A 26,303-nucleotide genomic window follows, 5' to 3' on the forward strand; every position below is an offset into this window, starting at 1 on the left:
AGGAGTCTGCCACTCGTTCTGACAGGGGTCGAAGGTACATCAGCTGGGTCGTTGGAGAGTTCAGCGCAACGACGATGAAAGTGCTCGCCTCCGCGAGCGCCGAGACTCGGGCGCGTTTGTTTCTTCCCCGTGTGGGCTAGCTGTGTCGATCGTCTGGATGCGGCTGCTACCGGCGGGAAGCTTTCTCGGAGCGCGGCGAGCTTGAGTGACCTGCACAGACGCAGCAATCATTATGCTATCTTATATGCGCATTTTCATAATACGTAGTGCAGCAATTTACATGGCAGCAGTCAAAGAGAGCGGCAGAAGGAATCCTGGACCCGATGTCTTTGCCGAAGCTTCACCCGTAAGGGGAAGACATTATGCAGACATACGTTTTTTTACCCGATTCCAACGCAACTGTTGAGTTCAAAGTGAAAATACTGCGCCACCAATCAAATCTAACGCACGTACTCCCCGAATTGTGCAGTCTAATCTAATAATGAAACCTGTAGCATTCACCACCACAGGTGGCAAATTTACTCGCACGCTTTATGGCCGTCATCTTCGCTGTCAGACTTATCGCTGTTTATCAACGGTTCCTCCGCGCGCTACATTGCGTTGCTGTCAGACTTATTGCTGTTTATCGACGGTTCCTCCGCGCGCTACATTGCGTTTGATATCCCGCATTTCTTGAACGATTACGCAACAATCGCAAACTACGTGCTCGCCCGCATGTCGACTAACTGGTAGTTCGTCCAGCGCTGAAGCGAGCTCCAAACACCCGTGACGTGACTTTGGTGCCGCTAGCTTAGCTCGGAAAATAAGCTTAATTTTTTTTTTTTTTTCGAATGAACTTACGTAAGGAAAGCGGCGCGTTGTAGGTTGCAGTCGCCACAAATACCCAGAAAAAATTTTGGGGCCATTTTGTGGTGACAATGGCGATGATGCTGGCGTTAGCTGTCCGCGCACGCGCGCAAGCGCAGTTTCGGTTTCGTATCTCTTAATTGTAACGCGCGATGAGACATCAGGTAAAGCTGCAGGACACTAAACAAAAATATTGCGTAATATCAATGTATATATTAAGTATGCATTAATAAATTACGCCGCTTCAATAGCAAAGCGGCCACTCACAAAATCTTGTGTAACGAATTTAAAAAAAAAAGATACACAACAACGAAACTGGTGGTGACGCTGTGGTATGAAGTTCCCGCGCCAAGAAACAAAAAAAAAAAAAAAAAACAAACAAAAAAAAAGGCGAAGAAGCGAGAAAGTACATTGAAATCAACGACCTCGCACTGACGTGCTGGCGCTGAGGTTCCGGCGCGAAAATCAAGAAAGAAATGTTTGGCCATCATTTTCCCGTTACTAGAAATCTATCTTTCTCCACCAAATTAATACAATAAAAAGAGTTTTGAAGACGTGCACTGCCCGTCTAAACTAACTCATTACAAGTCTCCCCCCCCCCCTTTCTTCCCCCATTTTGGCCACACTCTGGCACAATCGAAAGCACAACATAGAAAATCTTCGGAAAGTATGTGAGAAATCTTGAAAAAAAGGTCGCCACAGTGGTACGCTCGATCTGGATCAGTTTTGACCACCTGTGAGTTCTTTTAATGTGCACTTAAACCTATACATACACTGACATGTACCATTTAACTCCAATTAAAATTCGGCCGCCACAGCCTGAGATCGCAGCTGAAACCAATTGTGCTAAGTAGCAAAACACCATAGCCACTGAGCCAATTCAAGGTGGGTCGTTCAGTTGACTGCCTCTACATATATATACTACATCAAGATATGCTGGCTTTCCTGCCCAGCACAGTCATTTATTAGTTAAGCCTGAAACCTCATAATGAAGTGCAATACATGCATGTTATATTTTGAGCACAGATGTGAATGTACTGCACTCGAAACATAAATTGCTCTACCTTATATTGTTCAATAACCTGGCAAGGGAACAAGAATTCAGGATCGCCAGTCAGCCTCTAGAGTCTGTAAAGGAGTATACATTTACCTAGGTCAATTATACCCCGTCACACGGGCACTTTCAAAGGCCTGAGCTTTGAATCAAAGATCCTTTACTTCAAGGGAAGACGCGCGCTGTCACAAGGGCGCATCAAATGAGGCCTATTTGAAGGGAGCTTTGAGTCAAGGGAGTCTGCGTTTGTCCTTTGAAATCTCAAAGGAATAATTTGAGCCTAGAGGGCATCCGACAGAAGAAAACAAAATTCTGTATAAATACGAAAGTCCAATTTTTACCTGTTAAAAACAAGTTTAACTATATTATAGAAGTTTATAAGCACTAAAGACTTTCATGACACCCGCAGCCTCAATGATGAATGCGCCGGTACAACAGCGCCGGCACGGCCTGTCACAATCGGCAACACCGACGCAAAATGGGTCTTGGAGGGTTTACGGTAGCGCGATTAAAAGACAGAACAAAAGAAGATCGACACACAGGCACACACACGGCGCTAACTTCTAACAGTGTTTGTTATCGAAGTCCAGTTCATGATTTTAATCGCGCTACCGTTAGCCCTCCAAGATGCGTTACCAACAAGCACACATTGAAGCCCTCGTGAGCAAAATGGGTGCCATGAGCGGTTTGGTTATCGGCTGCTACGCATCGAAGTGTCCTCATGTTTTGTTTTTTTTTTTTCTCGTCACTTTTGCGTTTTAGAATACGTTGCGGTTTCTGTCAAAAGCTTCAGTGGTGACCACCTGGCGACCGTGTAGCACTGATACATGTCCTTTGAACTAATGTTCCTTTGAAAGCTCTATGCTCCTTAACTTCAAAGGACCTTCGGTATGCCCGTGTTGACTGGGGTATACTCACAGGGGACCTGATCATGAGAAGGAAATTTACAAAAGAATAAAATTGGGTTGGATCAGGTGCATATATATGGCAGGCATTACAAAATCCTGACTGGAGCTTACCACTGTCGTTGAAAGAAAAGTGTACAATCATGCATTCTACTGGTGCTAACATATGGGGCAGAAACCTGGAGGTTAACAAAGAATCTCGAGAACAAATTAAGGACTGCACAAAGACCGATGGGATGAAAAATATTAGGCCTAACGTTAAGAGGTGGGAAGAGATCAGATCAGAGAGCAAACGGGGTTAGCCGATATTATAGTTGACATTAAAAGGAAAAAATGGAGCTGGGCAGGCCATGTGATGCGTAGGATGGATAACCGGTGGACCATTAGAGTTACAGAATGGATACCAATTAAGAGAAGGGAAGCGCAGTCGAGGTCGGCAGAAAATTAGGTGGGGTGATGAAGTTAGGAAATTTGCAGGGCGCAAGTTGGAAGCAGCTATAGCGCAAGACAGGGGTAACTGGAGATCGCAGGAAGAGGCCTTCGTCCTGCAGTGGACATGGCTGATGATGATGATATTTCAGAGCACGACTCTGAATATGATGCAACATGGTTTCTCGAGCTGGTAAATAAAAAGAAGAAAAAGAACACTGGGGCATATTGTGGAAACACCACAAGTGTTTTCTTGATCTTTCTGCCCAACTTGTAGACCACCCCACATTTCCTCCACTCGCTTTCTCTCTCTCTCTTCTGCAACATGTACATAAGCCATAATGACGGTGAGCTGGTTAGCTGCATGTTGATGGGTTCAGGTCTGTCATTCGTTAACTTAGATCACAGTGGAAGTGGCCAACCATGTGAACTCATCAAATGGTAAGTTTACCATATTTACTAGCTAGCACAATGCTCACACTCCTCACATTGGCCATCAGAAATTTAGGCTTTTTTTATCGAGTAATCACCACACCCTCGAAAATTAATGCAGTGACAATCTGCTTGCACCGATATCAGTGTTGACACTGACTCTAAAAAGGTCCGGCCAGAGTCACTTTAGTCAATTAGTGGCCTTAGGTTCAGCCAGTGTCTGCATGCAAATAAAGGGCCTTCACAGTTCCTGCCTGTGCGGAACAGTGTGCTCTTATTACAAAGGCAAGCGCCGTTTGTAAGAATTTCCATTCACAGTGGCTGATGTGAACCCCTGATATTCATCTTTCATTTTATTTTTCGTTTCAATATTCATTTCTCCATTTAACATCAAAACATTCTGTCTGAAAATTTTCACCACTCAATTATCACACGCCCCACCTTTGTATTCACTTTCTGCGAGAAAAAAGTGCGAGCATTATGCAAGTAAATACGGTACTACTGTCCTTCATGCCCAATCGTCAAGTTCAGTTTGGAGTCAAACAGGCTTAAATGTTGTTGAGTCCCCTCGACACTAATTTGTATCAGAAGGAAAAAATTATGCAGATTTCAAGTGATGTGGGAATCATTGTTATGTAAAGCATTTCACAAGTAGCTGGCTAGCCAGAATCGTTTGCAATATTTTAAGTATGTGTGAAAATTTTTTAATAGAATAAAGTGAGATGGAAACACCTACCTACTATAAAGTGCCTCGTATGATCTGAAAAATTTTTCGTATTAATAACCAGAAAAGTATGGTTATATGGGATACATAGGTGTCTCAGCGTCCATGTGAAAGCTTGAATTGTTCAAGGAACAAAGTTGCACGAAACATCCACTTGAGTTCACTTTCGCAATATTTTTTTTTCAGCCATTATGCATAAGCAAGTAAGCAATTCCTGTTGTTCTTATGTTCAGCCTTGTTTTCCTTGGCCTACATTGTTTGGGATTCATGACATTGCCACCACAGCCATTTCCTTTCTTTGGCAATCCTCAGCCTCGTCGGTTGGCAGGCTGCTTCATTTCCTAATATACAATCAAACCTCGATATAATGAACACAGATATAATGATACAAATCTAAAACGTTTCACACCAATATCAACATGTAATGAATACATGCTTATAACAAACATTGGCTATAACGAAGGCATTTCCGTGTTGGATGCAGCTTTGTTGTAATGAGGCTCGACCGCAAGAATTCACTGCCTGGCCAGATGACATGCTGTCTACGTAGTATTGATTCTACATCTACACTAAACGTATGACATGACATTTTTCATATTTTTTTTGGGGGGGGGGGGGTTGAATGAAGCTCAAAACGTTCCAAACCCTAGAAAAATTGGTGGCAAACATCAGGGTGCCGTAAATAATTTACTACATTATGCCTTTTGACAAACAAGTTTCACTTTCAATGCGCCAAAGGTGTACGCAACATGGCGTTAATTCTTCATTTCTGTGATTTCGACCAGTGCCATGTGTGAGTGAAGCCAAAGAAATGTGCACAGCACTCCTGGGAATTATGTTTTTTTAATAAGCAACATCATCCTTCTTAGCTTAATTTCCACACGACATCAGCAAATTTTGCTCTCTGTCATGACATCACGATGATGCCGATGTCATCAGGTCTGCATTTAGACACCAACTTTAGTATCAAGTTAAAATCTCTTCTATGCAAGAGCACACTGACATGGACCAGCTGGTACATATCGAAGTAGTACATATAAAGATCTGAGCAGTACAGCCGTTCTGAAGAAGTATGCAAAACCAAATAACACGTGGAATCTATGAAGCCTACATGATAGTGAAAAAAAAGTGTGATGTTTTAACCACACGGTCACATAATTTGTTTGACAAAGAGGTCGAATGTTTAGATGGCTGTCCATGTGCGTGGCTTGGCTGTGGTAATTGATATGAATTCCCTTGCAATGACGTAATTTCCTTTCCCTTGACTGTATTTATATTCCGTCTGCAACATGCAATAAACGTTAGTTGAGGGTAATGAATTTGTCATTTGTGTTCTTTCTTGTACCGTCCTTCGTGCTCTAGAATTTGATCTTCTAAGCATTCCCAGTATCTCCTTCACCTTGAATAACCAAATCCCTAAAGCATCGGCAATGAAAATACACTAAAGCAGAGTAGGAACAAAGTAGCTTTATTCACATTTTCACTATAATCATGCAAAATTTCCCATATCACTGAGCAAAGGACACATCCTTGTGCTCCCAATTATTTCAAGTTCACTGGTGGGCACCTTGATTACAATGAACCGACCGCAATTAGTACCTAACTGACAGATAAATATGAGAAAGAGAGAAAAGTTTAATGGATAAGAAATGCAGAGGGTCTGAAGCACATTTCTCAAGTCTGGCAACTACTCATTGCTGGGGAAAGGGAGCCAAAGCACATAATGGGCAAGTCTACTCGTAGCCTTGAGTCCAGGCCTGTATTTTAGAATTGAGAAAGTAAGGCCTGGATGGTCTGGAAACTAGACTAGTCATGCCAAGGCACCAGGATAGCATGCTGTGATAACGGTTAGCTGTTTAGATTGGCAAGCGCATCAGTCAAACTCTGTTAATCTTCCACATACTACTGAGGGTAGTCACAAAGATCCATATGAGGTATAAAAAAAACAAGAGGGGAGGGGGGGGGGGGATGTCACGGATTAAGATGGCGTCTCTTCAGACCTAGTTAATTTTTCACCGGGAAAAACAGACTACACTGCTCTCTGAAAATTCCAAATACTGAACTTTGCAAGTTTCATGAACTTTTATTGTACTACAACAGCCCATACGTGAGAAAATACCTTGAAATCTATGACAATGAATTATGTACAAGAACCGAGGTTCTGACGGAAAAATGCAGAAAGCAGATGTTTGTACCCTCACTTTCTCTTGAAGTAATCAACCTCTCATTGCAAAAACATTGAATTCTTGAGTTTTATGTGCCAAAACCACAATGTGATTACGTAGTGTGGGACTCCAGGTGAATTTTGACCACCTGGGGCTTTTGAACGTGCCCCCAATGCATGGCACACAAGCTTATTTCGCATTCTGCTTCCATAAAAATGTGGCTGCTGCATCCAGGACCAAACCTGCGACCTTGTGATCTGCAGTGCAATGCCACAGCCACTAAGTTACCACAGCTCATCATAAAATTAACAAAAATCGTTTACAAAAGAATGCTTTATCATTCTAAACCGGTTTAGTCATCCTCTTTAGTAAACCTTTAAATCACGATGCAAGGACCTCAAGTGTCTTTCAGTGCATTCTCGAGGCTGCTATTGCAATTTTTAATTAAGGCACCGCCACTTATACCGAAATACCACTTACAAGAACCCCCCCCCCCCCCTCTCTGTGCCAGTGAGCTCATTGTGATGAGGGTTCACTGTAAATTAATATTAAACAAGCCAGGTTGAGGAGAAGGCAAGGAGGTAGTGTTTTACGAACCACAGGAGAGCCTTTGTCCCAAAACACTGACGGGACAGCCTTTGGCTTCAGCATGCCCAGAGCTGCATGGCCGCTGACGAAGTCTTCGGGGGCGAAGTGGTCGGAGCAGACTGCCGTCCACCATTTTGATGGCCACTGCTTGCGGCCTATGACTTTCATCCACTTTGCTTTCAGCTCATGGTTCCTTGGAAACCTGGTGGTGCACGGACCATTGAATATGATTATAGCTCTCTAAAGGGACACTAAGGGCAAATATTAAGTCACACTACAGTGATAGAATAATACTTTAAAACGTCTAAGGCATCAATATTATCGTGAACAGAGAACAAAGCGAGAAATTGAGGTGTATGTAGGACACGATTTGAGACTCTACTGGGACATTCTGGTACTAGTCCGATGACATCTTAACTCTTCATTAGAATTGTGTCACTAGTACTCACCCACTGATATATTAAAAAGATCATTAACCTGCATTATAAGATGAAAGAAAATCCTAGTTGTCCACTTCTATTGAATTCTTAGAAAAAAAATCTTGTTGACGTTATACTTGACAGCTATGCGCTAGGTGCTCAAAATGTTTACTTTTTGCTCAATCATGCACTACCTGCGCTCTCATATTTTAGTAGTTTCTGTATTGCATAGTGCAGCACTTGTGCTGCGCTTGTGCTGGCACGTGAAGCTCATACCAAGGAGTCAACGACACGCACGCAATATTCAAACAGCAGTGACAAGCAATGCTACAGACGGACCCTGTCATGCTGTCGCATCTCGCAGGCACGACATAGCGAAAAAAAGTAGCAACAAACCTCTATTGTTATTTTAAGAAATACAATCGTACATGCGTAAAGAAATCTCAAACATGCCACATGGCCAATGTTTTAACCAGAGGGTACTAGATATAGATTTAACATGTCATCATCGCCAGTGAAAATGCGGTGAATGCTATGACGCCATCTGATCGCTAGAAACAAGGACAAATTTTCCAGTCGGGCGCAGCATGTGGAGCTTGCAAGTGGAGCGCGAAGTAACCTTTTTCTCAAGCACTGTCTTTTAAAAAGAAGCCTACTCCTTACTCTTTGTGCGTACTATATTTCGTCATATAGCATATTCTCATACTATGTTGCCATTGGCCAATAGCTGACATCAAACAAGAAGGGTGTTTGAATCAGTGCACTTGTTCCTACTGTTACTGTGCTATATTTATTGACCCAGATTAATGAACAGGCTGAATTAAGCAAAAATCTGCTTTCGAATTTCAATAAGTATCATGTACTTTCAAAAGAAGCTGACTATCGCCTGCTCACGCTCAGCCGCGTCCGCCCGTGTAGGAACTAAACTTTGACCACCCTGCTTATCGGTGTCATAGCCATCGGGTCTTGCTAATTTCGATTAGTTTTGAACATTCAACTGGCTTCAAACTACACAAAACTTAAGGTGAGACCACATGCACGCTTACCAGTGCACGCTCACTCCTGGCCGCTCCTGGTTGGATGCCTTGGCACACTTGGCTTCTTATTGAGCTATTGATAGCGCTTCAACATGTGCAAGTTGGACATGGCTACTATCTGTCGGTCAAGCTGGTGCAGGATAGAGCCGGTCCGCACCAAGTAGCATGGCCAGACTGGAGCATATGAGTGCAAGCATGCACTCAAGCCCTGTCGTGCACAAAGCAAACGCTGAGCTGCGGTTTGCTATGTAGATTACATACTGTGGCCGGTACGGGGTCCCGCAACGAGTCCGCTCGCTTGGCGCACTGCGGCTTGCTGAGGACAACCGCACTTGGCACGACGTAAGTACCAAAATGGAAATAGTGGTGTCTACGTGAACAACCAAAATAAAGTTTGAAGTGCATGCCACGGTGACGTTCAGTAGGCGGGGAGCATTGTGGGCATGCCCCGCTCCGCAGTGGCCTTCGCAGTGCAAGGCATTGAAGGTGCAAGAGCACCACGAAGAGGATTATAGGCGATCTCCAAATGCTTGAAAATTCCACTTCTGCTAAATGCACTGAAGTACTTTTTGCGGCAAAGTATTTCTTAAATAGTCAATTTTAACTTCAAATGCCTTTCTCGATAAAGAGCGGTTCAGGGCCCCTTTAAAATTTATTTTCGCTGACAGAATTTATGTTTCATAAAGCTTCATGCAACATTCATAAAATCTGAGAACAATCCCAAGCTTATGAAAATTTACGGGCCTCAATCTTCACGGAAAATTCGGGAAAGTTGGCAGCTGTGTGCAAGCACGAATACAGTCGACTTCCGTTACTTCGACCCTGACCGGACCGACAAAACTGATCGAATTATCTGGCGGGTCTAACCAAAGAAGACGCAGAAAAAAACCTCGAAACACACCACTGATTCATTCGGCAGTAGCTTCCCGATTCTAACACGCTCACGAACCAAATGCGCGCCCACTTTCTATGTGCCCAAAACACATAACTAATGCAGAATAAAGCTCCTAAACAAAGTAGAAGTCTTTAGCGCGCCCAGTTTTTTTAGCAAGAAAAATGAGCAAGGGTACGTACGTCTAATGCACGTGTTGCACAACAGCGGCGAGTTTTCTATAGTCAGCTTCGCCGCAATACATCTGTGACATGAGATAAAGCACCCGAACGCTGCCGAGGCGGCTTTGGTAATGTGTCCGATTGACACTATAGGCAGGCAATTTTTGGATCGATTTTTTGAGAATGAAAAAAAAAAGCCACTTGTTATAATCGAGTAAATACCGTAATCAGACATTATGAGCTATGGCTCTCACTTGAAAATCATCCTAGGGCAAGTTGAAAATAGACGTTTTTGGCAGGAGATATGACGTATATTCCCCTAAGCTTCGCCAAGACAGACGCTGCCACTAAAGGGGTCGGGTCGCTACTGGAGTCACCTGGGGGGTCAGGCACGTGCATGCTGACTGGTCAAGTTCGAATTATCCAGTGAAGGCCAATTTTAGGATCGAAATAACGAAAGTTTGGGCCCACAGAAATGCATGGGCGCTGGCTGGGACCTTCAACTGGGATCGAATGAACAGAAGAATCATGTTAACCAGTGTTGAATTAACGGAAGTCTACTGTATTAGACAAATCCGTGTGCTAAACATCATTCACATATATGATATTTGAACAATCGAAGTGCCAGAATTCCCTCTATTAATCTTTTATTTAGGGAACTCTCCACTATATGGCCCTCCCGAGCCATGCAACACGAGCCTGAGGTCCTCGAGGCTCTGGCATGTGTGAACAAAGACATTCATCCTGTGCTCACAGTGAATGCTTCACCCCGAGGCTCACCTGTGAAACGAAAGCACTCCATCTTGCATCATGGCGGTGTGGTTGGTGCACGTGCTGACGCAGCACTTTGTGTCACGAAGCCCTACGTCAGCAAATGAGATCGAGCGATTATAATGTCACTTTAGTGCATATTACGTCACTTTAGTAGTATATGCCATTGAAACAATCTTGACAAAGCTGGAGGGCTCGTATAATTGTCTCATTTTCTTACTATTGGCCTTCAAATACACAGACAACCCATGCACCTGCAGCAGTCAGTGGATATGACGAAAGTCCCAGCATGCCAGCTCAAAGGGTTTTTTCAGTGCGCTGCAGGCGACACCTAATCTCAGAGGTGATGCTGAGGAGTCACACAATCTGTCACACGTTACTTCTACCAAACACTAATTGCACGTTTTTCTTTTTTTTTTTTTCAGTTCTGGCATAACAAACGTGTGCTTTTGCGAGCCTTTTGCAACACATCCAGTCGTATTTCTAATGTAAAGTTTTACATGGAGGCTGCTTTATATTTACACTATGTTAAACCATATAGCTCTTTACACGGCCGAAAATTTAGTTGTAGTTGGCCTTTAAAGCTCTCTAGCATCGGATTCTCGGCACTCTGGGAAACATATGGTACGAGCACTGCCGAGAGAAATGCCCGAAAGGATAATTCTGTGCGCATAACAGGTGCTGACAGCACGGCGTTAGCCCATTCATCGGCTGATGGGTCATCATGTGCCAAAGCAATTATGCCCTGTACTATACAATCTTACTCTACAATCTCTTTAACTATCTGACATTGCGAGAACAGAGAGGAGGCTCCACTCACAGTCTTGAGTGGCAAAAGTGAAGTACTGTCATGTGACTGAAGATGACAAATAATGTTTGTTGGCTTCCTGAGATGAGGATGAAGTTTAAAAGGAGACACACGACCTTTGGCCCCATCTAATGGCTCCTGCTTTGTCTGCATAACACCTTATAAGCACTAAACAGCTCTTCTCCATCTCGTAACAGTATATAGGAGTACATTCTTAGAAATAGTGTGCCAAACGTGCCTGCGACTACGGAACGGACATACGAATTGTTAATTTGGCCAACTCACAGGGTGAACTTGACAGTGACTTTGACGATTCCGTCGAAGGTCTCGCAGCGTCCTCTGTACTGTCTCCAGCAGGTGCTTGTGATAGCTGCAGCAAACTTTGTGCGCAAAGAATTCGCTTTGCAGCAACACCTGCGTAACGCGCATGACTGAAAAAGAAAGATGAGGCCAAGCCAACTTCAAGCACTTTGTCTTCCAGCAGTGCAGTTACCTTTAGCTTACGACATGGCGCCACAAGTGCTCCCCACGTGCGCACACGCACACCCACCCACCCACCCACCCACCCACCCACCCACACACACACACACACACACACACACACACACACACACACACACACACACACACCACACACACACACCACACACAGCGGAAGGCCTGTTTCTGTCCCCGTGCTTGCAAACATGAAAGCCACCCACAAAATCAGTGGCATAGCCAGAAATGGTATTTTAAGGGTGTGTGTGTGGGGGTGCACGCACCTGACTGGTGAGTGGAAGGGAGAGGGGGCTGGACAGGCCTCACTTTTTGTGCAACTGCACTAACTACCAGGAGAACATGAGATATGCAGCACTACTATGCATTCTAACACCGAAATTTCAAGAGGGAGGGGAGGGGGGGGGGGGCGTACCTATTGCACCAGCCCCTGGCTACAATGAATGAAATGATCATGTTAGACCGTGGATTATAAGCAAAAAGTACTGTTACATATCTGCGTGGGAATATAATGTGAGAGAGTTGCTATTATTCACCATGACTTGGAAATGAGATAGGTTCCAGCAAAGTGGATCCCAAAACTTTTGACAATTAACTGAACAAGAGTGAAAATGTGTGGAGGCATCTGTGGCTGTTCTGGAACATTTCGCAAGAAATGTGTCAGATTTCCTTGACGAACTGGCAATGAAACATGGACCACTGTTATGATCCTGAGGCCAAGTAACAGTCTAAGGAATAGAGGCATAGTGGTTCCCCCAGGCCAAATAAGTTCGCCGTGCAAAGGTCGATGCCGAAGCAAATGGTGACAGTCTTTTTTGGATAAGAAGGGAGCTCTGCTGGTGGACTACCTCCAACAAGGAGCAACCATCAATGCAGAATATTACTGTGCTTTATTAACTAAAGTCTAGACAGAACATCAAGGAAGAACGTCAAGAAAAGCTCTCCAAAGGCGTCATCCTGTTACATGACAGTGCCTTAATTTTCACACACTGCAGGTGAAACAGTGGCAAAACTGACCTCCTTAGGCTTTCGAATGATGCCTAATCCACCCTATTTGCCCGACCTGGCTACTTCCGAGTATATCCAATCTCAAAAAACAGCTAAAGATAGAACAATTCGGGAGTTTTCTGGAGGTAATTAATGCTACAAATGAATGCGTACACCAGCAAGCAGAAGAATTTTATTTGCAGCGACTTAATAAGCTACAGGATAGATGCTGCAAATGCACTGACTACCAGGAGAAATGAATATGCAGAAGAGTGTGGCAGTTACAGCTACCTAGCTAAATTTTTAGATACGGCTCAATACTGAACACCATGCCCTCATATATATATATATATATATATATATATATATATATATATATATATCTGTGACAGCTCTGCAGATGACATCAATCCTCAAAATTTCCAGACATATTCGTCCTCCCATGAACATCCTGCATAGGTTAGGTAGTGGGTGCATTATGACTGAGACTTCTGCACGAGGGGAAGCACAATGTGCAACGTTTATGGTTTACTTGCAGACATGTTTGCACAACATCCCTCACATGACAATTTAATTCAGGGTACCAATATCATGCTGCAGTCACTTTTTGTTTCAAGTACTTCAGCATATGGCCAAAGATATGAGAGTTTGTTACCAATACAGTATATAGACCACTTATAACGTAACCGTATATAGTGCAGGACCGGATATAGCACGGTCTTTTCAGACTCCTGTTAATTTTCCCATAGCACTCCATGTATACGCATACCGCTTACAGTGCAGCTGCGTGAGACGAAATACCGGTTATAATGCGGCTTCCACGTGAAAATCTCGCCGACAAGGGCGGCAGCGAGCGGCAGCGAGCACGTTTCTCAACAAGGTGCGCCCACCGATGGGAGAGGAGATCAACAAGGGCAATGCGGAGGAAGAGCACGAGACGCGGAGCAAACGAATGGGAAAAAATGCGCGCGTAGGTTGTCTATAGGCGACGGAGAAACCTTTTGGTCGGCTGCTTATCAGCGGCGGTGCGTTTTGCACTGAACGCGGCTTCAGTTTCTCCTCAGAAACTGAAGTCATTTCGGCGCGAACATTCATTTCGGCGCGAAGACATTTCGGCGCGAACATTGCGAACTCGGGCTGGATTTCGTGACAACGCCCTTGCACCTGGAGTCACGTAATGCAAGGAGCCCCATCCGAGCACAAACTTTATTCAATCTAGCATGATTAGAGCACAGTGTGTTAGCGAAAACTCAGTTGCATTTCCGACACCTGATCGCACAGAAGCAAGGTAGAATCGGTAATGGTTTCGTATTCGTGCGCGGTCGCTGAGGAAAGGTATGGCGCGGAGTAATGGCGCGCCGCCGTGAGCGCCATCTCGTTTCTCTAAAGCAAACTGCTCCGCGAAAAGGGTCAATAGTTCTAAAGTTCATGTGATGTTTTCTTTACTTATTAATTAGACAAAAACAAAACACGGAAGCATTGATATCAGTTATTGCTGCCACAATTTTTGGGGCATACGAATATATTCTGTTATGAAAACATACATATTTTAATGGACAGTGCATAGCGTTCAATAATTCGTTTGCAGCATCTAATATACAATGAAATTGGCAATGCAGTTACTATTCATGCATTTGATCCCTCGACAAATTCTATAAGGAGGAGGCCGCGCTGCAACTTGAGCCCCCCCCCCCCCCCCCCCCCCCGAACAAAACTTCTGGCTACGCCACTGTCGTGAAGTGTAGATTTATCGCGCCAGCGACGCTGTCAATTTCCGGAAATTTAGTTTGGAGCTACAGTAAAACCTCGTTAAGTCGACCCTCATTAATTCGGAAAATAGGTTCATTCGGACTCGTACGTCCTCTAGTCGATCCCGGCCGGCGTATGCATTATTCAATGCAATCAAACTCTCGTTAATTTGGACTTATTTGGCCGCACATCGGACTACTTTTAATTCGGACTACTTTCGGAGCTCGGTGAGCGAGGAGCGCCGCAATTGTGCGACACAAAAGAGCAAGAACGGCGCTAGCGTCTAACCGAAACGAAGCGGCGAAGTCCGCATCGCCACAGCCATCAGTTAAAATCGCACGTGAATGACAGCAACGCCGGAGCGCTTGGAGCCTATTTGTGTCTTTAAAGCCTGTATCCTTGCGTTTACCGCCGTGCTTAACACCGCGTTAATTGGCCGCGGGCTTTCGTAACTGCGTAGTCGTCATCCACGATCGCGTCGATCGATAGCGGCCGCAGTTTTGTCCGCAGCGATTGCGGCGAACAGTACATAGTTTCGTTTTTACTCGGTACGCGCGTCGGCCGCGTGTCTAAAAAAACTGCGTAGTCGCCATCGTTGATCGCATAGATAGCGACCGCGGTTTCGACTGCATTTGTTGCAGAGAATGGTAGTTGATTCGTCCAGACTCGGTGCGTGCGTCGGGCGCGTGCCTTCAGCACCGCAAAGTCGCCGTTCATAATCGCGTCGATAGCGGTCACGGTTTTTTCCGCAGCGGTTGCGGCAAACCGTTGTTTCGCTTTGACTCGGTGCAAAGCTGTCGAGCTTGACGAGCACCGGCTACATCGCGATTACGTTTTCGTCAGCTCACTGGCGAAAACGTAATCGCGATGCGCGCGCGATAGTACAAAGCGTGTCTACATGCTTGGTCTACATGTTTTGCATACGTGCAGGGCTTGAAAATCGTTGTTTTGGTTATAGTGCGGTACCGCTTATAGTGCAGATATTCGTGACTCCAGCGACTTACGTTATAAGCGGTCTACACTGTATTTGTGCTGCTAAAATCGGTAACTTGAGTTAATCATGCTGAAACAGAAGAGACAAATATTTTCAAGTAAATTAGTAATTGTTAAGCCACCACTTTGCATCTTGTATTCCTTGCATGCAAGTGGGCGCTTTGTAAATAGTCTGTAAATATAATTTAAACCTCTCTTTCCCCGCAACAATATCTACATATAGAATCAGATAAGGTTTAAATGTAGTGGCCGAAGTTGATAACTGTGCAGTGATGCTGCTGCTTTAAAGAATGTTGTTCACTGTGAGGGCATCAAAGTGATAGTAAACAATAGAAATAAGTCATGCAGAATGTCGTTGATTTTTTTAGTCAGCCGGCATATGACAAAGCAGGCTACAAGTGAAGAACCCATAAAGTATCTAGCATTAAAAGTGTGATGACATTAATGCACAATTCAAATTTGCTCTGTGCAAGTGACGAACATGTAGACTGTGCATTTCATTTCTGATGTGCTGGAACTGAGGCTTTCCTCGTGATGTCCTTAGGCCAAAAAATAGGGCATGATTAGGATACATTGATGATCAGTTCAGGAAATCACAGGATGCCACTATGTCCTCAAGGGTATATTTGGACACATCCTTAGAATGTAGTGCTGCTTGGACATTGCATTGTCAAATATATATTAAATTAAGAAAAAAAAAGTACGTTGTGGAGTGTAGTTACACCCAAGTACTATACACTCTAAAATTATTTTACACCTTTTGGCGCTTATTTTGTCTCCAAACAAAATTTGTCACTCTTGAAATACCAATTCAAATACACACTTGAAGTAGCAACTTTCCTAAAAAATGCCACTCTTTATTTAAATTTGGATAGCTGACCACAGCTTACCCGGGGCATAAACGTGCGCCATCTTGTGGAGCAGATTTTAACCAAAGAGGACAAACAATTATTATCGTAGTAATTTAAATTTGGATAGCTGACCACAGCTTACCCGGGGCATAAACGTGCGCCATCTTGTGGAGCAGATTTTAACCAAAGAGGACAAACAATTATTATCGTAGTAATGAACCGCATTCTACTTATCCACCACATAAAGCGTCCACCATGACGTAATCGGAAATATGTAATCACTTTTGTTTTACATTGTTTTGACTGGAACGTGCAAGTAACACAATTGCCCGTAAACCTGTTAGCGCTTGTAGGATACCGGGTTACCGGGGGCTAGTACGGTAGCAACAACGTGGTACCGACAACTGGTTACGGAAAGATTAAAAGAACCGACAACCACTCAGAACGTGCCGTGAGATGTTGATGGAAATGTCATGCCGTTAGGTTCTTAACAAAACGTCGCTTTTTGCATTGAAGCACAAAATTAACTGGAACGCCAATGCATTTTCACGCAACGTTCGGGAATTAATATCTCGAAACTGGTGTCATCCCGAGAATTCGTTCCAAGTGGATCCGCCTTGCGAACTCCACGGCTACAATTTGTAAATTGCAATATGGGCCATCAGGTAATTAGTAAAAAACCTAATTAGTGAATATTTATTAATTATTCGATTATGCATTGCAATTGTTGTGCAAGTAATGTCCGCCTCTTCGAGTACAGCAGCTCATTAACTAGAATTGAGCTATCTGCCACAGGTAACCTTAAATAAATTTTGAAAGTGTTCGCTGAAACACCCTGTATATCCTGCGTACCTGTGCGCCTAGTACTTCCAGGTCATCAAGAATAAAAAAATATAGTTTGCACCCTTTGGGGCTTATCTGTGAATAATCGTCAAGTGTATCGCCTGCTACTTTCTTGAAAACTATGTACTCGCTACTGTACTATCACGAATGCTACGTCACGTTGATAACGCGCATGTCGTTCGTGACCTTGATGTACTGGGCACACAGTGTTAATGAGAGGAAATGCACGCAGACAAGCTAGATGACGATCGTTTGCTGGGGGACAAGATAAGCCCTAAAAGGTGCAAGCTTTTCTTAGAGTGAATGGCATGTACGTGCGTTATCAGCGTGACATATACTCGTTAAAATTCAGCAGCCCCTCCCCTGTCGAAGAAATGGGGGTAAGTGAAACTTGTGTTTCTTCGGTGCTCCTCGGAACGAATTGCACTGACGAGTACCATGTTGTGCTCGAACCACAGTCACACGCACTGCAGCTGGCTCCGAAATTCCGGTTGAGAAACTCGCGTTGAAACCTGGCCGTCGCACCAAGGAAGTTGGCACTAGCGTTGCCGAGGCATGCACCACCGTTGTCGGGTTCCTGGAGGGCAAGACGACGCTGACATTTGGCCTCAACATCGCGCTCCCGCAACTCGGGGTCCGCGGCTCTTCGCTGATGTTTTGCCTGGGCTTCGGAAGCTCTCACGCTAGAATTGGCACGTCGACGATGACCCCTTTCCCAAGCGAGTTCGCGGCGCCACTGTTCAAATGCAGCCTGCTCCTCGGCGGAACGCACCACGCGACGCCTTCCCATCTGCATGCTGAAACTGATCTGATGTGAGGGAAGCTCGGCGGAGCGTGCCAACCCCCTTTCCCTCCCCACACCGAACGACCCTGATTGATCGCACGCGTCACGTGATCCGGCGCAGGCGCAGCTTTCCCCACACCTGCTCTTTCTTTCTTCCCTTCCTTCTTTCTTTCTTGCCCTGGCTCATACCTGCATATGCAATGCGGTTATGCGCCACACGTGAGTTTTTGCGTGACTATACATCACCGAAACTTGTGAACCAATACAAGCTTCGTTTGAAAACAGTTAATATATACCGATTGGGATGTATCTCTGTCCCACTACAATACACTCTTAAAAAAGTTAGCAGTCTTTGCGGCTTATCTTGTGCCACAGCAATAATCATCCATCTAAATTGCTCGCATTTCCTTTCTTAACGCTGCGCGCCCGGTGCTTATATGTCACGAACGGCATGCGCATTATCCGCGTGACATATAGCATTCTCGACAGGAAAGTAGCGAGCGCTGAGTTTTCACGAAATGAAACGCAAGCAAAGCAGATGACGATAATCGTTGTGGGACAAGATAAAAATAAGCACCAAAGTGTGCAAATTTTTTTTTTTTGAAGAGTGTAATCGTCATCTGTCTTGCCTGCGCTTCCGTTCGTGAAAACTCGGCGCTCGCTACTTTCCTGTCGAGAATGCTGTCACGCTGATAACGCGCAGGGTTATAAGAAAGGAAGGGCACGCAAAGTAGATGACACAATTATCTGTGGGACAAAGCTTTTTACGCGCATGCGTAAATAAATGCCCCGTCTGTCAAATCGGCGAGATTATGCTTGTCGCCGCGAGATACCGCGAGGGAATTAAGCGAGAGCCAGAGGAGGAAGCTAGCTAGGGGCCTGGAGGTGTAGATAATCGCCGCGATCAGCCTTTTCCGTTTGTGCTTCGACGCCGCGGTGATCGCCCTGTGAATGTTCACGGCGTTCATACGCTTGCGCGTAACATGCATTCACGAAGTGCACCGTCACTAACTTTTTATAGCGATATAACAATCTTGAAAAGAAAAAGTCGAGCGCATGTATTTTAAGGAAACGCAAGCAGGAGAGATGATTCTTTTTATTGCGATAGCAATTGTATGGACACTTCAAGCGGATTTCTGCCGTCGGCGTCGCCGTGAGGTTCCGCATAAAGTCCAAGGAAGGGCGATAAAATCGTCGCCGGGCGCCGTATGCGCGAGTGAAAGCGCGCGGGGGACGCGCGCTATCAGGGAGAGCGAACGCACGGAGGAAAGAAAACGCGACTTCCGTCGCGCGAAAGGCCGTGGGGGTATGGGAGGGAGGGAGGCGCGGCGACGCTGTGCTGCGGCACCAAATGCGTATCTTGCAACCGGGCGCAAGGGGAACTGGCCACTCAATCTCCCACGAGAAAGGAGGAAAGCGGGAAGGCAGCGCGGGAAGGGGGGGCAGCTTCTACTCTGCCAACTAAAGTCCCTAGAAAGCAAAAAATGTCTAGGGACTTTACTGCCAACAACTGCACTTGTACTTTGCCCGGCTGCGGCGGTCGACCGCACCGTCTCTTAAAAGCGATCTCCACACGGCTCAGACCTTTGTATGCGCTGTGCATTCGCCGCTCAGTTACCGTTGAAGCGATAGACCGCACGAACCTTCGCTCGCTGCGGCCGCTGCGCTTGCTGCCAGCGTTTTGAGTGGTCTGCGGTCATTGAGTGTGATCTATTCATGTTTGCTTGTGCGCTCTGACACCACGCTTGGTAATTCAGTTAGTAAGCGAATGTGTCCAATTTCATGCAGCCGATAAAGCTACTATCACTACTCCGAATAGCTCTCTACTAAGTTGCTGTCGCTTCGCCTTTCGGGCGAAACTGCGCTATCTTTTTTTGTGACAAGATACTCCCCAAAGGGTGTGAATTGATTTTTTATTTTGAGCGTGTACGTGTGTACTCTGTTTGCAACATTTGGGGCTTATTTTGGCCACAAACAATTATCGTTAAATATATATATATATATATATATATATATATATATATATATATATATATATATATATTACGTTGCACGGCTGGTACTTTCAAGTTTCATGTCACGAACGGCATGCATGCTAGGTGGCATATGCGCCTGTCAGCGTGACTACTGTTCTTGACAAGAATAAAGTATACAAGTTTAAAGAAAGAAAACGCACGAATAACAGATTGTGATTACTGGATGTGGGACAAGATGCTCTAAGCGCATGAGGTTTTTTAGAGTGCATGCGAATCCCCCTCGCCGTGATTACTGTGGGGCCATCTTGCGGGAATCTTCATAGATGGCGCCAATGATCAAAAACGCGCGCGACGCACGTTGTCTAGTGGACAAAACAAATGTCAACTATAGTGGCAACATTCGAAGTGTGCAGACCTGCTTTTAACGCGGCGTGATCGCTCTCTGCTGGCCTCATCGTGGAAGAACAGCCGCGGCACGTAGTCAACGTCATCAGGATCATAGCTCGGCGCTCCTGCATGAAGACATGGGAAGTACCCATAAGACATTGGATATCTAAAAGTGTTTTCGCGCGACACGGACCTTTCACAAAGTGGGCGGAGCACAGCCTGTTGTGATCACTGGGTATGAAAAGCTTCCCATCCGGAGTCTGGCGGCGGATAGCGACTGCCCATTGCCTGCGACGCACAGGGTCCCAGGGAACACGGAACATCTTGTGCCCTGTTTGACTTGAACTGCTGCACTTCACCGCACAGCAGGCAACCATTTTCCGTGAACAAAACTGACTGTCCGAAATACGAAATAAGTGCCAGCAGACACTCTGCCGCTGCGACAAACGCAGTTCGCGAATGTGCACTTCTGCACCGTCCGTTGCAAGCAGAGCCGGAAATGAAATCTGACAAAACCGGAAAATGCGTTTAGCTTTATAAAAACAAATTGTCACAAACGATATAAAGTATGGTTACAAACACCCAGCGATAATATTACCAATTTCTTGCACAAGGTAAATTAGCTTATTTTTTATATATAGTATATACGGTACTTTCAAGAATTTTATTAGGTTTGGAATCTCGAAGGCCACAGCAGAGCCCTGCAATGGGATCTATCGTTCACTTTTACGTCACAGCAAGTAAAAGGCGCTACAGGGGTTACGTACTCCGGCCAATCTTGCATCCTTTCATTTTACACTTCTACTGCTTCTACCCTGCTCCTACCATCTGTCTAGGTTGGCGCTCGAATCCCACGCGTCAGCGCGTCAGTTCTCGTTTCCCAGCAGATGACTTCCTTCCACTGCCGATGTGTGATCGGCAGTCGGTGGGCGTCACATCTGTCGTGTGTATTTCTGATCATGCTCGTGGCGTTGCCGTGAAACACATCGGCGACTAATCACAGAACCATGGCGGCAGAGACCGCCGAAGGGACGGCGCCGCCCGTCGCCTCCACCGAAGATGTCGAGCTCGCCGACGTCGGCTCGCTCGTCAAGTACCTTCGTCGCGTGGTACCAGTGCTGCTCGAAGAAGACGAGGTCCTTCAGCCGTCTCTAGATGCGGCTCTTAGCGACAAGGCTAACCTCGAAGTCCTCCGCAAGTTCATCGCGGACCCTCAGGTCAAGACACTGCTCGTGCAGCGGTCATCCAGCAAGGGTGAGAACAAGTGGCTGCCCGATTCCTAGGCGGGGCTAAGCCTAAGAGAGCCAGCGCCGCGTACTCGTTGGCGTGGGTTACCGCTCTCGAAAGAGACACTTCGAGTATTGGATGTCTTGCTGGGCGCTTATCAGCCCCGATACAGGCAGTTTTCATTCATTCTTTTCTTTTGTCTCTCCGCTCCTGGCATGTCAAGATCATGGTCAGGGTAGTAGGCGTGCCTGTCGGGGAGATGCCGGGCTCCAGAACCGGTTATTCCGAGACGAATGAATGAAGACTTTCTTTTGCTGCTTTTCCGTTTCCCGCCGTTGTGATGATTTCGGTGTCTGAGAGGAAGCGCGCGTCTGAGTATTTGAGGTCATCAACATATTTTGCGTCCGGTCAGTCGCGCAATTGGTAGCGCTCGATGCATTGCAGTGAAGCCAGAAACAGTTTCATTTCCGATTTGCGCTCAGAGACTTGATCAGCACTGATTGCATTGCCCGTTTCTACGATGAATAAAAAGTTTTTTGACGATAGTAAAAAAACGCATAGGAAGTTGTTTTTTCTTTCGTTTGTATTGATAGAACTTCCTTGGTCAGTGGGCTGAAGACGTCTGTGGACTGAAAATAGAAAATGAAGTGCAAATTTTACACACCATATGTAATATATATATATAATATATATAGGAAGAGGCAGTATGAAAGTATTTATGGAAACGAATGATCAATGTGGCTCCCCGGTCCATTTCAGTCGATCCATTGTCCGCGTTGTATTGTAACGCATTACAATACACGACACATTGTATGAAATGCAGCCTATGTACTCGAAGGGTGTAATAAATGTTCACTTTAAAGTCTCAGTACTGGCACTTGTGTGTGTTTGCGCGGAAATTTGGGAAGTTTGACTTTAATCTTCTCAATTTGTTGCATTCGTGGACCGCAAGTTATAGTACGCTTCAATAAATTCTTCTTATTCAGCCTGAAACTGTTAGTAGTATGCAAATTGGCAGCTAGCAAACTGCGAATGCACTGCATCTGAATTAAGGCCAAGTTTTCACACAGTGCACTTGATAGAGCTTCACAGTGACATTTCTAGAGGCTAATCTGATGCTAGTGCTTATGTGTTCTGCCAGTAAGACTGTAGAAATAACGGGCAGTATTTGTTAATTTTTCAAACTCTTCGCACCTTGAACATTCCTGCGTCTTCTCACATTAACCTTGAAATGAATTTATCAACTGTCATTTGGCAATGATTTGAGTTTCTTAAGGGTACAACAAAGACTTGTCCAAAAATGAAATAAGTTTTCGTGGTGAGAGTTAGTGACCAAATTATCATGTAGATATAGTGACACGTCCGATAGAAATGTCCATGATTCACTTATTTACTCAGCTACGCGATAAAACGAATTGGTTGCAAAGGTTCAGGCACTTGAGTGCTTCAACAAAAGTTACGTGAAAAACAGGATGTATAGCAATAAAAGAACAAACTTTTCAGTGAAGCCATCGCAAATCATAGCCCATAACTCCAACAGTCTTTGAAAGACTTCGGCACTGTGATTTTTTTCCCCTGTAACCTTAGTATGAGAGTCGATGGCCTGCTACCCGTTGTAATGGCTATAGCATACTCTGGATAAGCAAAAGGTCACATGTTTCATTCTCAGCCGGTACAGCTGATGGAGGTGGAAGAACGTTGATGAACGCTGACGTACAGCTGATGGAGGTGCAAGAAGGCTAGTGTACGGTTCTTCGATTATGCATTAAGGGGACACTAAGCAGAAAAATAATTCGAGCTGCATTAGCAAATTACACTTCTACAGTACCAAAGACATGACTCTTACTGTGACGGTTGGCACGCCAGAAAGACACAAAAACAAATGGCTGGTGGTGACGCTGCCCTTTTCCCGCACCAGCCTGTTGTGACATCGTGGATTTTGATGGCATCTGCTATGTGCCAGTTAAATCTTTATCAATAAAAATGGACTACATCGGGTTCCAAGAGAGCCTAGGACTGATCGTGGCAAGTTTTGGAAAGCTTCGGAGCCAACATGGCCCAAGTACGAGAGATATCTTGAAATCTGTGACACCACGCTGACTTACCTGCACTGAGGTTGTGGCTCGAAATTAAGAAATCGGAAGATTGGCCCTCATTCTCTCTTCTGGTAATCAACCTGTTACTTTGAAATTAACAAGAATAGAATTTTGAAAGAATACTTTATCAGTCAAAACTGTGGCCCTCTAGGGAACCCCAGGTGGCGGAAGTTAATCCTGAACCTGCCACTCATGGCATCTCGTAAAGCCGGCGTGTGCCTTTGGGCCATTAAACCAACAATAACATTTCGACAATTTCTACGGCTTGCACAGGATAAGCAGTATTGGAAAAACATGAAGGCTTGGCAGCCTTCACAAGTCTGAAAGTGGCTGTGCTCTCGTATGGTTGTACAATTGAACTGATCATTTTTATTTGGCGCCCGCTATTGGACCAGAAAAAATGTGATTGGTTGCAACAAGATGGCGAGTTAGGCTAGTTGGTTGGTGTTCATAATGGACGGCTCTTGAGAACTGACACCAGCAACACACACAGAGAATGGAAAAAGCACGGCCCTTTTGCAGTTGCAACAAGATGGCAAGTTAGACTAGTTGGTTGGTGTTCATAATGGACGGCTTTTGAGAACTGACACCAGCAACACACACAGAGAATGGAAAAAGCACGGCCCTGTCTGATTTTTCTGTTCTTTTTGTGTGTGTGCTGGTGCGCTTTAAGATCTGTATTATGATTGGTTGGTTTAGTATCTCAAAGCAGCATCTGGACAGAGATGTTGCCCCTCTCAACTCTTGATTAGCCCCCTGCCTTGAGGCGAGGTGGAGTAGACATGCTGCTGCAAATTGCTGGTGACAGTACCTGATACAGCTGCGGTCGTGAAAGCTATGGTGCATTGGTGCTTTTCCGATCTGTTCTGTAGCACCTTAAAGTAGTACTGATGTGGCATTTTTTACTTCATTTTTTGTGTTAAATGGAGGTCCTTGACCTCAGAATCCTAGAAAAAGTACTGGCAAGCTTCGGAGCACCTTAAATAATTTACTACATTTTCTACAAACCAGTTTAGTATTCATTTTTCAAGAGGAGTATATGTGTGAGCATGCACAAGGGAGAGCAGGACATTGCGACATCTTACCACTCGCCCTGGCTTGCTCACTCATCTGCTATACTGCTGCTCATTGCGAGGCTGTATATAGCAGCATAACACTTGAAAGCAAGATAACGGCCAAAAAAAAGAAAACGGACAAGAACGAGAGGACAGACACGCAAACTAGTGCTAGTCCGTGTCTCTACACTCTTGTCTATGTCTTTTTTGTGCAGGATCTTCTTCCTAAGCAGTCTGAACCAACTAGACTCGCAGCAAGTTTTATAGAACAACATAACAGACCATCGTGCGAGTGCCAAAACCTTGCAATGGTCCTGCTCCCTAATGACCATTTTCTGTGTCGTGACACGTACAGACCTCCTGTGAAGTGAAGCTGAAACTGGTTTAGCTAGTAAATTATTTAAGGTGCTTCGAGCCTTGCCAGTACTTTTTCTAGGATTTCGAGGTCCAGGACAGTACTTCTTTATCAAGAAAAAGCAACTTGCTTGTTGGAGGAGTGGACAGAAAGATACACACTTTTATAGCCAGACTTGCTTTCCTTCTCAGATGAGGAGCTCGTTGGCGAGGGTGGCGGCGATGTTGAGGAAGAGACCGTCACCTACACGATATCCAGTGAAGTTCACTTCACCAACCCCAAGATCAACAGGTGAGTAGAGATGAACACACTATTTCCGCCAACTTCTTAGGAATTGATCAGGATTTGACTGCTTGGGCTACTTTCCTCGCAAATAATGCTTCGCTTGTGACGTCATGAGCCCGTGCAAAGTTAGGTCAAGCAAAAATCGCACTTTGAGCTTCTTGTTCTTGCCTTTTGCAATAGTATAAAGCTTTATTGAATGCCAATCACCAGGCTTACTTAAAGTAGCAGGTTACATATAATGGTGAAATAATCTGATGCAGTCATTGCACAGGATGTCAAAGCTGACAAGTGCAGTCACTGTGATGATATAAATGAAATTGTTGGTTGCAGGTGTCAAGCTTTTTGTTGGATGTGCTTCACTTAGCTGAAGGGGAGTGGGTGACCGGTTCATTTTGTAAATTGCCTTACAACATTCCACTGTATCTGATTTCATTTTATAGGATTCAAATATTAAAAACTTATATTAAAGTAAGAATATTCACTTCTACAAAAAAATGTTGACACAAGGAAGAAAAGAGATAAAGATTCTGAAAAAAAAATCAATAAAATGTAGTTTGCAACTTGAAGTACAAAAATGAGTTTTTAATGTGTGACTGAGTGTGTTATTTTCTCTTATGAAAGAGCTAAACATAACTGCACAAAGTTGCACATCATTTATTTCTGATTGAGTCAGCTTAAAAGCTAATTGGAAAGGGCTGCCGCTAAGCAGCCACAACTTCTATGGATGTATGCTGTGTCTGGGCACTTTGAATTCTGGTATACGTGACATTTGGCTAAATCAAATGGTGTTCATAGACACTGAAAATCACATTCTTAATTAAAATAGGTAGACATAATCAATCAATATTCAAGGTTACGGGGCACAGATTCAGCGCGTCACCCTTTTATGCGATTGGCCTTTGTAAACTTGGTCATATCTGGTCCTTGTGCCATTAAACACCACGCATCATCATACTTTGTTAACGTTGGTTCATCCTGAAAGTTTCTAC

At 44.7% G+C, this 26,303-nt stretch overlaps 2 protein-coding genes across 8 annotated transcripts in view; one reads left to right on the forward strand and one right to left on the reverse strand.

Annotated features, from left to right (window-relative positions):
* Positions 1-20,778, reverse strand: part of LOC119458082 (mucin-5AC) — a 68,532-nt gene extending 47,754 nt beyond the window's left edge. The window contains exons 1-5 of one of the 6 annotated variants that reach the window (XM_049670739.1): positions 20,490-20,778; positions 20,325-20,421; positions 11,517-11,662; positions 10,433-10,514; positions 7,153-7,345 (exon numbers count right to left, since the gene is read on the reverse strand). In XM_049670739.1, coding sequence (XP_049526696.1) covers positions 7,153-7,345; positions 10,433-10,514; positions 11,517-11,662; positions 20,325-20,421; positions 20,490-20,673 — 702 coding nt within the window. In that variant the 5' untranslated portion in view covers positions 20,674-20,778. Of the gene's footprint in view, positions 1-7,152; positions 7,346-10,432; positions 10,515-11,516; positions 11,663-20,324; positions 20,422-20,489 lie in introns of those variants that run through there. The other 5 variants (XM_049670738.1, XM_049670740.1, XM_049670741.1 and 2 more) reach the window with 5 other exon arrangements.
* A 350-nt stretch (positions 20,779-21,128) lies between these two features.
* Positions 21,129-26,303, forward strand: part of LOC119458893 (dynein heavy chain, cytoplasmic) — a 104,165-nt gene continuing 98,990 nt past the window's right edge. For both annotated transcript variants that reach the window (XM_049670744.1, XM_049670745.1), the window contains exons 1-2: positions 21,129-21,550; positions 25,221-25,320. In XM_049670744.1, the coding sequence (XP_049526701.1) occupies positions 21,304-21,550; positions 25,221-25,320 (347 nt within the window). In that variant the 5' untranslated portion in view covers positions 21,129-21,303. The remainder of the gene's footprint in view (positions 21,551-25,220; positions 25,321-26,303) is intronic.

Source organism: Dermacentor silvarum, chromosome 7, assembly GCF_013339745.2.
Source record: "Dermacentor silvarum isolate Dsil-2018 chromosome 7, BIME_Dsil_1.4, whole genome shotgun sequence".
Taxonomy (NCBI): Eukaryota; Metazoa; Arthropoda; class Arachnida; order Ixodida; family Ixodidae; genus Dermacentor; species Dermacentor silvarum.